The 17,168-nt window shown below is 61.2% G+C and overlaps 3 protein-coding genes across 3 annotated transcripts; 2 read left to right on the plus strand and 1 right to left on the minus strand.

Annotated features, from left to right (window-relative positions):
* Positions 1 to 58: 58 nt before the first annotated feature.
* On the minus strand, positions 59 to 3,323 carry AOC1 (amine oxidase copper containing 1). Its single transcript, XM_015852748.1, has 5 exons — positions 3,281 to 3,323; positions 1,112 to 2,682; positions 731 to 1,019; positions 522 to 654; positions 59 to 436 (listed from the first exon to the last, which is right to left on the minus strand). The coding sequence occupies exons 2-5, from the start codon at positions 2,655 to 2,657 to the stop codon at positions 161 to 163; spliced, it is 2,244 nt and encodes a 747-aa protein (XP_015708234.1). The 5' UTR covers positions 2,658 to 2,682; positions 3,281 to 3,323; the 3' UTR covers positions 59 to 160.
* Positions 3,324 to 9,701: 6,378 nt separating this feature from the next.
* Positions 9,702 to 12,884, plus strand: LOC107308661 (zinc finger protein 239). Its single transcript, XM_032443131.1, has 4 exons — positions 9,702 to 9,805; positions 10,245 to 10,371; positions 10,673 to 10,768; positions 10,966 to 12,884. Exons 1-4 carry the CDS (start codon positions 9,797 to 9,799, stop codon positions 11,817 to 11,819), a joined length of 1,086 nt encoding a protein of 361 aa, XP_032299022.1. The 5' UTR covers positions 9,702 to 9,796; the 3' UTR covers positions 11,820 to 12,884.
* Positions 12,885 to 15,082: 2,198 nt separating this feature from the next.
* On the plus strand, positions 15,083 to 16,262 carry LOC116653026 (oocyte zinc finger protein XlCOF15-like). The gene has a single exon (XM_032443136.1). It carries the CDS (start codon positions 15,084 to 15,086, stop codon positions 15,831 to 15,833), a length of 750 nt encoding a protein of 249 aa, XP_032299027.1. The 5' UTR covers position 15,083; the 3' UTR covers positions 15,834 to 16,262.
* The last annotated feature ends 906 nt before the right edge of the window (positions 16,263 to 17,168 follow it).

Below are 17,168 nucleotides of genomic sequence, written 5' to 3' on the forward strand. Positions count from 1 at the left end.
GGTGGGGTGCATAGGCACACATGGCCCTGCAAGGACAGAAAAGCCATAGGACAATTGCTGATTGGCACCATGAAATATTGCAGCACTGGAAGCCCTGTGCACGCGGCCCCACAGATCAGAGGATGACACAGGGGGCATTACCTGAGCCCCTCCGTGGTGCTCACACTGGCCAGTAGGTGCCATTGTAGGAGAAGGGCTCTGGTGCCACGCAGGGCCCGGCGCTGTCAGGGGTCCAACGCTGCACCTCCAGGCGTGTGAAGTTGGGGTCCTGCGGGCGCACGATGACGGCACCTTGTGACGCCACCGAGGGGTCCTCATCGAAGAAATTGAAGGGGCGCAGGAAGAAGCCGACGCTGTTGCCGGGGGTGGCCGTGTTGGGGATGTCCTCAGCGTGTGGGACATGCAGGAAGCCCACCGTCACCCAGGCCACCAGGTCCTGCACAGAAGGATAACAGTCATCAGTGCAGTACGTTGCACTGGGACCCCTGCAACACCCCCCTGCAGCCCCCTCCCCTCATCACCTGGTCCTCGATGTTCTCGTCATTGCGAATGAAGCTCTCGAAGTTCACAGCGGGCTCCCAGGGGTTGTTCTGGTTGTAGAGGCTGCTGCTGGATGCCTCACTCTCGCGGTGCCGCGTCACAGCCAGGTGGTACCTTTGGGGAGGGGGTCAGGGACAGTGTCAGCCCTGGGGCAGCTCATGGGTCTGTGCACCCCCGACCCCGGCCCCACCTGCTCCATGCAATGCCCTTCTCCTCCTTCCAGCCTCGAGGCAGCACGCGCCCGGCGTGTGAGTGGTGCTGGATGCGGTAGCTGCGCATGTGGCCCCAGCGGTTGCGCTGGCGCGGGTTGGAGAAGAGCAGATAGCGGGGCAGCGGTGCGTCCAGCGGGAGGGCGGCCTGGCGTTCCGTGCGGCGCGGCTGCCGGCGCAACCAGGGCTGCACAATACGCGCACCGGGGCTCCACGGGTTGGAGATGTTCTCAAAACTGATGTCCATTGTCTCAAAGCTGTTGCTGGTGCCTGTGAGTGGAGAGGCCATCAGCTGCCGACAGCAGCACCGGGAGTCCCCCAGTGCTGAGCAGCAGCCCTGTTCCCAGTGCCTGCAGTCACACCTGCGACATCCAGATCCACCTTGTAGTGCACCAGGTGCGTGTGCATGTTGCCCAGCACGTGGCTGTGCACGCGGCTGCCATAGCGGCGTCCCCCTGGCGTGTAGAAGGTGGCATGGATGTAGCCAGTGGCGTGCACCTTGGCCTCCAGCACGCCGTTGGGGTACAGCAGCACATCCCAGATGTAGTCGTAGTTGTAGACGGTGGAGGTGGTGCGCAGCACCAGTGCGTGCCCCTCCAGCCCCGCGTAGAAATGGAACCCCCCACGGAAGTCGCTGTCGAAGTGCCGTCGCAGCGGGACGCCAGTGGGCAGCTCGAAGATGCAGAGTGCACGGCGGAAGCGCCGCGGTCCCTCACTGTCATACAGATGGTGCACATCCAGGAAGGTGGACACCTCGGGGCAGTCAATGCCGGGCGCCAGCTCGTAGGTGACGGAGCCCATGCCCCAGCCAGCATCCATGTACTTGGTCTGCATGGCGGCCGGTGTGTCTCCACCATAGAAGGCGATGGCCTCCTGCACGCTCACCTCGTAGGCGATGCGGTCACCGTTGAAGCGCACGTCAAAGAGCTGCAGGCCGGCGGAGGAGCGCAGGCGGAAGGCCAGGCTCCAGCCGCCATACTCCAGCAGGTTGCCATGCAGGCGGTAGCGCCGGCCCTGCGGCTCGCACACTTTGGCCCCGTGCACGTTGGTGGCAGTGCCGGTGGTGAAGTGGCCACGTGGGATGTATGTGGAGAAGAGGTGCGGGGCCGCAGGGTCGGGCAGCTGTGCCACCGCCAGCGTGCCACATTCGTAGTGCTTGGCCAACTCCTGTGGGCTGGAGAAGTACTGTCCGTTGTACCAGACGCTCTGCACCGCCCAGCGGAGTGGGTCAGGATCGCTGTGGTCCAGCAGCAGCTCCAGCCCCACGGGGTGCAGGAAATACCCCTCGACGAAGCGCTGCAGGATGAACCATGTGCGGCGCTCACCGGGCGCCAGCCCGCGGGGCGCGATGTCGGAGAAGGTGAGGCAGTGCTGGGTGCAGTTGTGGTACCAGAAGCCGGTGTTGTCTCGCAGCAGGCGGTACAGCGGCTCAGTGGCCACTACCAGTGCGCGGTGCAACAGCTCGTACTCCTGCATCATCATGGGCCGCGCGGCAAAGGGCACAGTGCGGCCGCCCTTGAAGTGAAGCGGGCGGTAGGAGCGGGGCCGTGGAAGGGGCCCAACAACAAACTCGGTGACGTTGGGCTCTGCCTGCGCCCCGAAGAAGATGACAGCGCGTGCCTGGCGCCGGGGCGCGGGGCTGTCCCCATCCAGGTACCGTAGGGCTGCCCGCTTGCTGGGGGGCAGCAGCTCCACCAGGAATAATGTGTTCTGTGCCAGTGTGTCCCTGCGTTGTGCTGACAGCCCCAACTCCGGGCGGCCCCGCAGGAAATCCCGCACTGCACGCAGCTCAGCAGGCGTCAGGTCGGCAAAGATGGAGGCTTTGTCTGGCTGTGCGGCCGTGGGCTCGGCGTGGGTCACCACCAGGCACAGCGTGGCCAGCACCCAGGTGAGGCAGAGCAGGTGCATCGTGATGGGCACCTGAGGACACAGCCTGGGGGTGGGGTACAATAGGAGCTCAGTGCCAGCACCAACCCCACATCAAGCACCACTTGGCCTCACGGTGCCTCCGGGACCCCCACCCAGCACCGCCTCACAGAGCAGGGATTCCTCTCCCCAAGCCCAGTGCTGACCCTACACTGTGCTCTGTGTGGTAAAAGTTCCCACCCCGCAGGGCCGGTGTTGTGCCCACAGCTGCACCACCCCTGGCCCCCTGCGAAGGGGGTCCCTGAGCTCCTGCAGCACATGGGGTGGAGGTGGAGGAGTCCCAGGGGTCTGGTGCTTGGGGTCACAGAGTAGTGCCCAACACACAGCAGTGGTTTGCACAGAGCAGTGATGATATCCATGGGGATGGGGCAGCCGAAAGCAGCAGCAGCAGTGGGGCCAGGGGGGGGGTCACAACATGCACTACCCCCAAGGGGATGCCCAAGAGAAGGGTGTCAAGGCTGCAGCTCCATGGGGCCGGGGATGTCCTGTGGGGCTCCTCAGATCCTGCAGTATTGACATGGGGGAGCCCCACAAGCTGAGCCCCCCAACCCACTGCTCACCCCCCTGGCACCCAAAGGCAGCCCCTCCGAGCTCCCCGCACTCACCTCGTGTGGGTACCGCTCTTTCCCGTTCCCAGCCCCGTCCCGCCCTCACCGCGCCCCCCCCGCTCCTCCGCCCCCCCAGGTCAAGGCCGGAGCGGGGTTACAGGGTTCAGCAGCGGCGGTGCCAATGGGGAGGGGCACAACACCCACCCACCCCCTCCCGCCGGGAGCTGCGCTCTTTATGGCCTTTCTGCGATCAAACTCCAGGTTCAGGAGAGATAACAGCAGGGATAGGCATAGGACTGTCCCACTCGTGCCCGTGGCTTTGTCCTGGTCACACTGCATGGGGAAGGGGTGGGGGGCGCTGGAGGTGCTGCCTCAACTCCCCCATCCCTTCCCCATGCCCCACAAATCAAAGGGTGCACACTGGATGTTCCCACACCCAGAAATCATGCCTCCATTTTATTCTGTCATGATGCTGCAGAGTGCAGGGGGCTGTAGTGTGGATCCCCACTGGGGGAGCCAGGAGCTGTGGGGCTGGAGACCCCGATAACATTAGGTCCCCACAGACCCATGAGACTGAGATCCCTGGTCCTTTGCAGATCCATCCCCTTCATGGAGCCCAGATCCCCTTTGTCGGACCAGGACCCCCAGCCCACAGTCAGACCCCCAGTCTGATGGGACCAGGACCCCACACCAGTGAGATCAATACCTCCCAAGGGGCTCAGGTCCCCCACCCATGGGACCACCCCCCCCCCCTTCAAGCAGTACATGGTGGAGATGAAGTCTTAGGGCTGCAGCTCATACAGGCTCAGTTCTGGAGGGCGGTGGGGGTCAGGAAGAGAGGCCCCTCTCCAGCAGCCCTGTTCCAGGGGTCCCATGCACTACACATGTTTCCATGGGCATGGGCTCTAATGAGCCCTTCATCCCTATGGGCATGGACCCCAATGAGCTTCATGTCCCCAGACCCCACTGGCCCTGCTCTACCCATGGGTACAAACTCTGCTGAGCCCTGTGGCCCTGTTTATCTCCATGTCTCCAGCACAGGCTCCATGGAGCTCCACATTGCCATGGCCCTGGACTCCACATCTTGGTGTCCCCATAGACCCCACTGAACCCTGACACCAGATTCCATTTAGGGGGCTTTTATTTCATTTATATGTCCCCATAGGGCTGGGAGCCAGGAAAACCCCTGAAAACTGTAACAGTCATCCCATGGCTGAACCCTCTGCCATGGCTACACCCATCACCAATGGTCAACACCCATATTTACGGCAACCATCTACTGCCATGACGGAGATAGGAACTGGAAATGGGGCACGGAGCTGAGACAAGGAGCTGGGAGATGGACATCAGAGACTGGGACCTAGAGCTGGGGACCTTGGAGATCTAGTGACAGTCTGGCAAGGGTCTGGCGTTCGGAGCCCCAGAGGAGGAGGATGTGGTGCTGCAAAGTGCCAACCAGAGCTGTGCTGGGAAAGCACCCTGTCTTTGCTTTAACATCTATGGAGCAGAGACAACAGCTGTGATCCCACTGCAGCACAGCAGCATTGCCAGCACAGCTCCTGCAGCGCCTGCGGCTGCGCTGCAAGCTCAGATGTGCCAAGGATTTGTTCCAGCTTTTCCTCTGTTTCTATAAAATCTCCCATTCCTATAAATGGACACTGAACGAGGATGCCTGGAATGAAAGGAGCCTTTCAGCAAACACTTCTCAGCAGGCATTTATCAATCACACAGCAGGAGAACTTATCAGCCGTGCACAGCACACAGCAGTGGCCCAGCGCTGCAGGGAGTGGAGAGCGATGCTCCTCATACTGTGCTCTGTGCTGCTGGGACAGCAGCTTTGGAAAGCAATGAGCTCAGGGCCTGGCAGCTGCATTTGTTCCAGAAGGAGCCCATTTCTGGCTTCTGACATAAAAACACAATGTTTGCTGCCATTTCCCTCCAATCAGAGCTTCCTGGGCACCTCATGCCCTCCAAGCGATGCACCGGGGCTGTTCCAAAGGTCACCGTGTGACGTAGTCACGGCTGTTTTCTGACTGATGGCAGCAGTTCACCATCAGTGTGTGCTGGGTGCTCTGTGCCGGCAGCAGAACCTACAGGGCTTCAGCACTAACTGCTCTGGGCTGGAAGGGGTTGGGCATGGGAGAGAGCTGAGGACCCTGGAGGAAAGAATGGACCAGAGATGTGAGCAGGAAACTCCTTGTGCTCAGTGGGCCACCTCCCCTAATGGACACCGTGCGCCCACCTGGTTGTCCCCACGCTCTGCAGGTCAGACACACACAGCTCTTCTTGGCCCCATCCCCTCCATGCACCAGGTGCTCCTCCAGCTCGGAGGGTTCGGCTGAGCATCACACTGTGCTCCTCCACAGATCCTCTGGGGCTGCCCATTCTGCAAGGTTTTCACTGTGGTTTGGTTCTCCCCCTCCTGCTCCGTAGTTCCCAAGTACTCTGGTTGTGCTCTTGCACCAGATGTGTTTTTTTCCCCCCACATTTCGTAACTGGAGTCACTGAGATAATAGCAAAGCAGATAACAGCCCATGAGCTCTCTTGTCTCCTCCGCCAGCTGTTAGGCTCTTTTCAGCTCTTTTATGAGCTGCTGCCCCCCCAGCCCCAGCACAGCGTTTCTCTGGAGGGATGCTTCCTTCTAAGGCAGGGAGGGCCCTTTCCCAGAGTTCCTTTGTGCTGCCTGAACTCCTCGCCCATCCCCAGCAGCAGAACAGCCCCGTGGTGTCTCTCCAGCCTTTCTACCAGCCTGTCCATCCATCCGTCCCATCAGGATGTGTGCAAGGTTCTGCCCGCCCGCTGCCCAGCCACCCACAGCACCCCAGTGCTGCTGCTCCCACGTCCCCTCAAGGTGCCCTTTGTTCCGCCTTGATGAAGTCCTGTCCTTTGGGGAAGGCTAATTACACAAAGGTTAATTGTGGTCTCTGCACTGTGGGACTCAGGGAAGCATGACCTGTGGCTGGAAGTCCCCGGTGCGCGTTTCTGACTCAGTGGAGCAGTTCTGCATTCAGCCTCGCTGCCCCTGGGAACGTGACTCTGCCTCTGTCCTCCTCACCGGCACCGTGAGCTCAGCATGAGGATTCTGCTCCGATGGATGGGGCGTCCACATCTGTGTGAGTCAGGGAATGGGGGCTGTGGGGAGGGAAGGGACCTCACCAACCCCACAGTGGCACAGTGGTGCGAGTGGGGCCTGGTTTGGCCCAAATAATCCCGGGAGGTGGGGAAGGTTTTGGAATTCCATAGGCAGAGACACCTCGGTACTGCTGGGGCTGTGGCTGCAGAAGGAGCAGCGTTGCCTCCTGCAGCATGCCGGGGTGCGGAGCCGCAGTGCGGGGCACGTGGCAGCCAACCCCCCACTGCAGCACTGCCACGGCACAGACCCAGAAACACGTCCCCATAACGGTGCTGAGGAGAGGATGATGGACACTCCTCACTGTGCTCAATTCGCTCAGCGCCTCCAGCCTGAGCCACAGCACAGAGATATAATTGGGGATTGTCCTCCTGCCTCCTGGATTTATTTGGAGCAGCAAAGGAAGAAGAAAGAAAAGTCTTTTTTTTTTTTCCCCTTCAATTTTTCACACTTTTTTAGTGGTGTCACAAAGCCCAGAGAAGTGCTGAGGCCACAGAGATCATCCCGTGCCCCCCCAGGCAGCACCCGGAGCACCTCACAGTGCTGCAGCCACCACCACGTGTGGGCTGTGCACGTTGGGGCCGGCAGCACGGCACAAGTAGGGCAGCCCAAAAAAGCCCTAAAAAAGGCCCAGAAAAGGACTTCATCCTCTGCATAATCAGCATCACGCAGTGCTCGTGCTGAGAGGAGAGGCTCTGGGAGACCCACAGCTGCTCACAGCGCCCAGTGAGCCGCCCAAAGCTCCGCTGCTCCATTTCCAGCACTGCTGAGGTGCAGCACGGCCGGCCCTGCTTCACAACAGCACAGGATGCAGAACCCCAGATCTGCCCCCCAGGAAGGCCACGTGTCGCAGCCCGCAGCGGGCAGGAAGCAGCTTTGCAGGAGGAGCTGCAGCACATCTGCCGGCCGTCAAGAAAATCACTTTCCCTGGAAAGCGAAGTGCGGGGGCTGCCAGGATGCAAGTAGGGCAGCAGATGGGCCTGAGGAGGGGGGGGCCCAAAGCCACCCCTGACACCACTGAAGGGTTTGCTGCTCCCCACGGCACGGCTGGGCCTTGGCTCGGGGGGGGGCAGGGTCAGGGGGACAGTGGTGACGTCAGGGCTGAGCCGCTGGTGGCACTGCAGGACATCACCAAAGGGATGCCGGGTCATGAGGGGCAACTCCTGCCTGGCTGCAATGTGCATGCAATGGGACGGCACTCATCGTGAGTGCAATAAAGGGAAAAATAAAGGGACTTCAACATCTCTGCTGCTGCAGCACCGGCAACCTCCAGGCATGGACTGTGTCCCTGCCCAGCATTCGATGTGCTGCAACCCGGGGTGCAGGTCTGCCTCCCATTGCTGAGTGTGTGCCCATGCACAAACATCTCAGCGCCAGGCTGCACGCACGGCTCCTGCCCCACAGCAGCACCTTCCCCTGGCCGTGAGCCCACAGCGTGGCTTAGTGTGAGCTGGGATCCTGCCCGGAGCTGCAGCTGGTGGTGGTGCTGCTGGGCACCGTGTGGCACAGCACGGCACAGTGCCACGAGGACCCGCATGGCACAGCTCTGAATGGCACAGCCTGGCGATGCCCCGCACCGCACCGCACACATCGCAGTGCCCGTGTGCTGCCACCAGGCGGGCACAGCCAGGCAGGAATTTCCCCGCAGAACTTTGGGATGGAGCTCCGGTGCTTCAGCCTCCCACCAAACTCCCCCACCATTCCCATTCTCTGCGGCAACAAAACTAAAAGGAGCTCCCCCCTCCCTCCCCCCAGCACTGTGCCACGGGCTGCAGGGAGCAGCACTTGGCTCCAGCGCCGGGAAAATCCTTCAGCTCCCCCCTTCTCACCGCCTGCGCGTGATTTCCTCGGCGCGGGGGTGTCGGCGCTGCTCCCATCTGTTGTGCTGTGAGTGCTCATCCCTGCGCCGGGGATTTCACCGCGTACCGCAACCCGCTGCGCTCCACATTGCATAACCACAAAGGCCTTCGCTGTGACCACATCCCCCCCATCTTCCTCCCAAACCGCCGCCCTCCCAGAGGGACACCCCTTCGGTTGGGCTGTCAGCCCTCCGGGACGGAACCAGCCTCGGTTCTGTGCAGCACCGCTCAGTGCTCACCAAAACATCGATGCGCTCCCACCGTCAGCTGCAGCCCAAACCCAAACACAGCCCCATGGGCCTCTCCCACCAGAACCAGGGCACAGCGTGCAGGTCCCATCACAGCCCCCCCCCCCGTCCCGAGCACCTCCTGGTGCTGCTGCTCATCCTGCTCCACCCTCAGAGCTGTGATTTGGGGCACGGGTTTAGCTCGGCACCTGCAGCACCGGGATGCAGCTCTCTGTGTTATCTCTGTCTGCCACACGCGCTGTTGGCTGCAGGAGCTCTGTGGCTCTGTGGGACCCTACGGCTTGGAAACATGAAATCTGCACCAGCCGTTCATCTCCCCACATCCACAGCCTGCCTGCGCCTCCCACTGCTGCCCAATGCATTCCTCCTCCAAAGCACCCCTGCCCCAAAGCACCCCTGCCCCAAAGCACCCCTGCCCCAATGCACTCCTACCCCAACACATTCTTACCCCAATACATCCCTGACCCAATGCATTCCTGCCCCAACATATTGCTGCCCCAATGCATTTTTACTCCAACACTGTCCTGCCCCAATGCATTCCCGCCCCAATCAATTCCTGCTTCAATCCTCATCCCAATACGTCCCTGCCCCAATGCATTCCTACTCCACTCCCACGTCCTGCTGTCACCCCATTGCACCCCAGGAGGACCTGCCCAGCTGTGTGCCCATCACCATCACCCCCCCCCCCATTGCCCCAATAACTGTGCACCCCAATAACCCGGGTGCTTCAATAATTAGGCACCTGAACAGCCTAGCATGCCAACAGCCGAGCATCTCAATAACTCAGTGCCCTATTAACTGGATTCCCCAATAACCAAGCATCTCAATAGCATGGACAGCCCAATTTTCAGGGGGCCTCAATAACCAAGCACCCCAATAATCTGGAGCTACATTCATGGGGTACCCCAGTAACCAGGTACAGGCCATAAACAAACCAATAACCCAACAGCACTTCATTAAGTGGTGCACCACAGCAACCAGGCACCCAGTAACTGGGCATCCCAATATACTCCAATCCCAAGAACTGGGCACCCCAATAATGGCACGGCAATAACGTCACACACCAATAACCTGAGATTCCAACAACCCGGACACCCCAATACATTTGCACCCCAAAAAACAGGCACCCCGCGGGGCTGAGTGCCTTAGTTTCCCCATTTGCTGCCCCTCATCCAGCACACAGCGCCCGGCGGTTGGTTCCCCCAGCGCTGCTCGGCATCCACCAGCTGAGATGCTCCGCTCCGCCCCGTCCCGCCCCCACCGTCACCTTCCGGGCCCACCCCGGCTGCGGTTCCGCCGTCATCGCTCCGGTGCCGCCCCCCCAGCGCCCTCAGCGATGCAGCGGGTGAGACCCCAAACACGGGCCCGATCTCGGTTCCCGCACCCCATCCCAATACCCAAACCGCATCCCAACACCTACACCCCCATCCCGGCACCCGCACCCCCTCCCAGTGCCCGTACCCCATCCCGATACCCGCTCCCCATCCCGGTACCCGCACCCCCCATCCCGATGCCCTAACCCCGCACCCACACCCTATCCAGATACCCGCACCCCAGGCCCATACTCAAACCCCATCCCGGTACCCACACCCTCCCCCCGCCATCTTGATACCCACACCCCATCCCCATCCCCACACCCCATCCCCATCCCCACACCCCATCCCCATCCCCACAGCCCATCCCGGTACCCACAGCTCCATGTCATGGGGAGGGTTCTGGGCACAGGGGGGTCCAGGTACCAGCCGTGCCCTCACCCCCCCCTTTCGCCCCCCCCTCCCCCAAAGGCAGCGGTGGCATTCGAGGACGTGGCCGTGTATTTCTCCGCCGAGGAGTGGGCGCTGCTGGCGCAGTGGCAGCGGGATCTGTACCAGGAGGTGATGATGGATAATTACCACCTGGTGGCGTGTCTGGGTAAGGAGCAGCGCTGCGTAGCCCCCCCCCAGTGCCCCCGGCCCCAGGTCCACCTCTGCTCCCAACTGCATCCCAGTTTGCTGCCACAACTGGGACTGGCACGGCAGCATCCCGCACATGGCAGCCCCATGGCACTGCAGTCCCCAGCCGGTGCCTCATGGGCACCTCGGTGATGGTGACACTGCCGGGACACATCCCTGGGGCCTCAGTGACATTTCTGAGGGCAGCTCGGGGGTCCGGGTGATGGTGATGGTGCCCCGTGGGTGTCTCTGCGGGGTGCTGAGGACTCTTACCTCCCCAGACTCTCTCAACAACAAACCCTCCATTGTCCATGGAACGGATCCCAGGGAGACATCACATGGAGGGGACAGAGGGACGCTGGACCCTGCGGGTAACGGTGAGTGTGATGGGACAGAACTGGGGGCAACAGGATGGGGACTGGGGGGGTTGGGCACATAATGGATGTGAGTAGCCGTGCTATGATGAGCTGTGCCACAAGCCATGCCATGAGCTGTGCCACAGCTGTGTGCTGTGTGCCTACCCATGGCATCCCATGGGGATGTGGCCCTGACCCAGCGCCTCCACTCCCTGCAGCCCACTGGGATGAGGACACACCGGGGGATGCCATCCAGGGACACCGTGTGCCGCCAGAACCGGGGTGCCCCCCGCTGAGCCACAACTGGGGTGGGTGGGAGCTGGCGGGTGCTGCGGGGCCGCAGATCTGCGGAGTCTGCGAGCAGAGCTTCGAGGACGTGTCGGCGCTGAGCACACACCAGGCAGAGCACGGGGACCCGACACCCGGCCACGAGTGCGTGATGTGCGGCAGAGTGTTCCGGCACCACCGCAACCTCCTGGCACACAAGAAGCAGCGGGGGCAGCAGCGGCACTCCTGCGGTGAATGCGGCCTCAGCTTCTGCCTGAAGGGTGACCTGCTGCGGCACCGACACCGGCACCGGCGCGACCCGCAGGCTCACGGCGAAGGGCAGATGGCCACAGAACCGCAGCAGTGCCCCGAGTGCAGGCAGCGCTTCGAGGATGAGCTCAGCCTGAGCCGGCACCGCGCGCAGCACGGCGAGGAGCGGCCCTTCATCTGTGGGCGCTGCGGGCGCCGCTTCTCCTGGAAGGAGAGTCTGCAGCTCCACCTGCGCAGCCACGCGCCCGAGCGCCGCCACAAATGCCAGCAGTGCGGCCGAACGTTCAGCCGCAGCGGGAATCTGCTGCTGCACCAACGTGTGCACACGGGTGAGCGGCCCTACGCCTGCACGCAGTGTGACAAAGCCTTCTGCAACAAGGCCAGCCTCACCACGCACCGCCGGCTGCACCGCCGCTGCAGGACCTTCGCCTGCGCGCAGTGCCGCCTCAGCTTCAGCTCCAAAAACAAACTGCACCTGCACCTGCGTGGACACGGTGATGGCGGTGGCCTCGGGGTGGGGGGTGGGCAGCCCTGACCCTGAAGAACCCAATGGGATCCCCCAAAGGACCCCACGAGTGCCTCTGAAGCTTATGAGATGCCCCAAAGAACACTGTGGGATCCCCCAAAGAATCTCATAGGATCCCCTGAAGGACATTTGGAGTTCTCCTGAAGGACCCGATTGGATCCTCTAAAGGACCCAATGAAACTCCTTGAAGGACCCTATGGGATCCCCTGAAGGACTCTGTAGGACATTCGGATTTCTCCTGAAGGATGCTATTGGATCCTCCAAAGGACACTGTGGAATCCTGTAAAGAATCCTATGGGATGCTTTGAGGGACGCTACGGGATCCCCCAGAGGACACTGTGGGACCCCCAAAGGACCTACTACAGCAGTGCCCACCCCATCTGTCCTCATGCCCCTTTCTCTGTCCAAAGCCCGTGGCATTGGGGCACCTCTGGTGCATGGTGCCACGTGCCATGGGGTGAAGGTGGATGTTGTTGGGCTCCTGCCCCACACCTGTGCCCTCAGGCCTCCCTTTCCTCTTGCCCCCCAGTACGCAGACTGCTGAAACTCCTCCATTTTTGGGGCCATTCTCTGGGATGACCCTTTTGGAGATGTGCAAAGGTGGGTGCAGTGCCCACGGGGTGCCTGGCTTGGAGAGCCCTGCAGAGACAGGGATGGGGCATCCCTTCCCCAGCTCCCCTCCTTGTGCCCTGTGCCCCCCTTTGCCCTATATCCCCTCTTTGTCCCGTGCCTCCCCAGTATCCCCTGTCCTCACTGAGACCGATGTTCCCTTTCCCGTGCCCTGCGGTGTCCCCGCATCCCGGCAAGCACCGGGCAGCCATTGTCTGCGCTCCCGCACCCCGCGGTCGCCCCTCGAGCGACCCTGGTGAGAGCTGGGGGAGGGCGAGGGAGCGGGGAAAGGGGGTCCACAGTGCGGGAGGCAGCGGAGGAGGGGGAGGGGAAAGGGGGAGAGCAGTGCGATGGGGGGGTGCAGGGTTGGTGTGCAGCTGTGACTCCCCCAAGAAATAGGACCCCTGGCCCTAAAGCACGGACCCAAATAAAAGTGTCTCTTCCCCCCACGCCCCGTGTGAGTTCTGGTGTGCCTCAAGGGGTGCAGACGGGAGCACATCATGGAACAAATCATGGAAGAATTGGGTTGGAAGGGACCCCACCGCCCTACCCCCACAGTGGGCTGTGTGCCCTCCACCCACTCAGGCTGCCCAGGTCCTCCTCCATGGCCTTGGGCACTCCTGGGGCTGGGATTGCTCTGGGTTACCCATGCCAGAGGATGGGATGGGAATGAGATGGGGTTGGGATGGGATGGGATGGGATGGGGACAGGGACAGGACAGGGACAGGGACAGACAGGGATGGATGGCATGGGGATAGGACAGGAAGATGGGGACAGGGATGGGGACGGGGATGGGATGAGATGGGATGGGATGGGGAATGAGATGGGAGTGGGCAATGGAGCAGGTATGGGAATGGGCATGGGAGGGATGGCAGCAGGGACGGGAATGGGGATAGGGACGGGGATGGGGACAGGGATGGGGTGGGGATGGGATGGGATGGGATGGGACGGGACGGGGATGGGGATGGGGATAGGGATTGGGTTGGGTGGCATGGGATGGGATGGAAAGAGGGGAATTATGATCAGCATAGAAAAGGTCCATCGCTGGGATAACCGGAGCCTTGTTGTGCCCACTGCCCAGCACCCAGCTACTTGTGCCTGGGTTCTTGTTGCAAGCATTCCTAGGTCCCCAGGCGGAGCAGATCCCTCAAGTGGGATTTCTATTGTCACCCTTAGACCCTGCAATGGAGCCAGAGGAGGGACACCCAGGATAGGAGGCACAGGGGAGTCCCCAGCCCCCATGGGCACAGGTGAGCTGCAGGACCCTTGGGAGGGGGTTCATCCCCCAGTGCCCAACACGGTTCTTACATGAGGAACCCAAAAGTGGTTTTCTCTTCCCTAGAAAAGGACTGGGCTCATGAGGAGGGACAGGGGAGACCTTATTGCTCTCTTATAACTTCCTTGAAGGGAGGTTGTAGTGAGCTGGGGGTTGACCTCTTCTCTCGTGTAATCGGTGATAGAACTAGAGGGAATGGGTTTTAAGCTGTTGCCAGGGGAGATTCAGGCTGGACATTAGGAAGTATTATTCTCTCAGAAAGGTTAGCAGCATTGATACACTGCCCAGGAGGTGGTGGAGTCACCGACCATGGAGTGTTCAAGAAATGTTTGGATGTTGTGTTGATGAATATGATTTAGCTGGAAGTATTGGGTAATGGTTGGACGTAGATGATCTCTAGTCTTTTCCAACCTTGATAATTCTGTGATTCTGTGATTCTGTGAGATTGTGTTGAAAATGGAGCAAGAGGATGAGTCCTACATTAGGTGCCTGCAGGATCTGGAGGCAAGGGCCAGAGTCCCCAGCGTCCCCATTGTTCCCTGTACCAGTAAGTGACCAGAGCAGGCAGCTGGGCAGAACTGGGTGCTTGGTGAGACCTGTCAGCTGCCTGGGGACAAAGTTCCACCCCATGGGCTGTGAGGTGTTCTATGGGGATGTGGATGAGCTCCACTGCATCTTTTATTCCTTTAGCAGAGGGTTGTTAGAGTTAGGGTACTATGGTTAGGCTGCAGTTGGACTTAATGATCTTCAAGGTCATTTCCAACCTGGGTAATTCTATGATTCTGTGATAGGAGTGAAAATGAAGATGGTGGTCAAAGCAGAGCCTGAGGATGACTCACACAGTGACCGCTGCTACCATGAGGAGGACCCCCCTGACCCCACTGCTGGTGAGCAGGGCTGGGGGTGCCCACAGTGCCTGAGGCCGTGTTATGGGTTCCTGCATGTGCCCACAGCCCTGTGGTCACCCTGAAGATGGTGATGCCATCCTGGGGGTGGTGGCACTCTGCCCTGTGCCAGCAGCCTAGGGATAGTGGCACCCCATGGGGGTTACACAGGCCTGGCCTGCTCCACTCAAGCTGGCACAGCCCCACTCTCTGCCCATGCAGGCAAAGCCAGGCCTGAGGTCATTGTAAAGGTGGAGCCGGAGGAGGCGGTGTGCGTCGTGTGTCCCCAGTGCCCAGGTGACAAAGGAGCTCTGGGTAAGTGCAGCTGTACCCTGTGTGGCTGTGTGGGGGTGAATGGCTCTGGGTCTGGCAGTGATGTGCTGGGCTGCCCTGCACTGTGGCTCTGGCTGGATGCCCAGGGGGGCTCCATGCCATACCCATGACACCCAGTGTTCCCTTCTGTGGGCAGATGGTGAGAAGCATCCCAAGGAGGAGCTGGAGGATATGGAACCAGAGAGGGCCCTGCAGGCTGTGCCTGGGCACCGCATCATCCATGTGGGCACGGGCACAGTGCCTGTCCCACTGGTGAGCACCGCTGGGCACCAACCCACCACAGCCCCCAGCACTGAGCCAGCTGGGCAGCACCGGGGCACTGATTGTCCCTTTGGCTTCAGCGAGTGTGGGAAGAGCTTCCAGCACAGAGGGAACCTCATCACCCACCTGCGTGTGCGCACCGGGGAGCGGCTGTTTGCATGCAGCGTCTGCGCAAAGAGCTTCAATCAGAAGGGTGACCTGATGCGGCACCAACGCACCCACATGGGCGAGAAGCCCTTTGAGTGCACTGTCTGTGGGAAGAGCTTCTGCTCCAAGCAGACCTTCATGCTGCACCAACGCATCCACACTGGGGAGAAGCCCTTCACCTGCAGTGACTGCGGGAAGAGATTCAATAGCAAGGCCAACTTCATCACGCACCAGAAGATCCACCACGGTGAGCGGCCCTTCGTCTGCACCGACTGTGGGAAGAGCTTCAAGTACAAAGGAAACCTGCGGACGCACCGCCTGACGCGCACGGTGCAGCGCGTCTACCCCTGCACCGAGTGCGGCCGGGTCTTCAGGCACAGGAAGGAGCTGAGCGGGCACCAAGGCGCGCACGCCGGGGTGAGGGTCCTGTCCTGCTACCGCCCCTTATTCCCCGAGCATCCGCTGCTCGTGCCCCGCACGCAGATGCAGCTGCCGCTCTCCAAGTGCGAATAGGAGGAGCGCACAGACGGAGCGGGAGGAGCCCAGAATCACAGAATCACAGAATGACCCGGGTTGGAAGGAACTTCAAGAATCATGTAGTTCCAACCCCCAGTGGAAGCAGTGGAGCAGTGGAACGGGAGCGGCGGGACGGAGCCGCGCAGCGGTGTCGGTGTCGCGGAGCAGCTGCGCGTTCACGGAGCGTGGTGCTCAGCCGGGGGAGCGCCCCGAGCGGTGTGTGCCATAACGGCACCGAGCGCGCATCTCCCACAGCCCGACGCCGCATCCAACCCGACCTTCACCACCGGCGGGGACGGGAACCTCGCGGCGCGTCCCATCGCCCCAGCGCGAAGGGACTTTCCGTAACCCCGAGCTGCCGGGGCTGCGGTGTACGGGAGCCCCCGCCGGAGCCTCGGCTGGGAGGTAGTAAGCCTCGGGAACCGCGCGCCCTTAATGCTCCACTCGCGGTTTGTTTTTCTGAGTTGGAAACGAATAAAAAGCGAAACCGACCGCGGGGAGCTGGGTCTGCCGGCAGGGTGTGCTGCTGCCCCAGCCAAGGGACGTGCGAGCGCATCCCTGCAGCTGAACCAGCGCAGCCACGCGTGAGCTCCGCTGCAGCTCCGCACCGTGCTCTCCAAACGCCGTCGCGTTGCTCACCGCCCGCGCCGTGTTTCCCGGAGGCGCAGTGTCCGATGGCCACCAGAACTTAGCGAAAAGCCCTGCCAAAGCCTTGTGCCCTCAGAAAGAGCCTCCCACCACCAGGCTTTAAACTCCCACCCATCCCAAACCATTCCATAATCCTAAGGTTTATCAAACGTTTCTCCCTGCCTTTCGATCTCAGCAGCGTAAAGTGCAGTTACACTTCAGGGATGCGCTTGGAGGCTCAGGGGGGTCTGAGGGCTGTGCTGCCAAGAACAGTGAGGAGTGAATGGTGACAGGGAATGTGTGAACACAGAACACTCTGCCTCCTCAACCACCTGCTATTTTTCAGAAAATTCCAAAGTGTTGGTGGCTGCAGCCATGACGAGTCTGGATGTTCATTAATCGGGCCCTTCCACTTCTATCAGTGACCATCCCCAATACAGGAGAAAAGCAGAGGTCCAGTGACCTCAGGCCATCCAGCAGCTCCTGGGCTGCAGCTTGAGCCCAGCACCGTGTGCTGTCCCAGCAGCACTGAGCACAGCAAGGCTCGGTCCCCTCACAGTCCACAGGCCACAGCTGCTCCCAGTGTCCTCAGAGCCCAGCAGCACCCAAAGCCCTTCTGCAGAGCTGCTCCCAGCATTGCCCCCAGCAGAAGCAGCACATCCTGAGCCCTCTTCCTCAGCTCAGCACTGAGAGCAGGGCTGGGGT

Source organism: Coturnix japonica, chromosome 2 (genome assembly GCF_001577835.2).
Source record: "Coturnix japonica isolate 7356 chromosome 2, Coturnix japonica 2.1, whole genome shotgun sequence".
In the NCBI taxonomy this organism is placed as follows: Eukaryota; Metazoa; Chordata; class Aves; order Galliformes; family Phasianidae; genus Coturnix; species Coturnix japonica.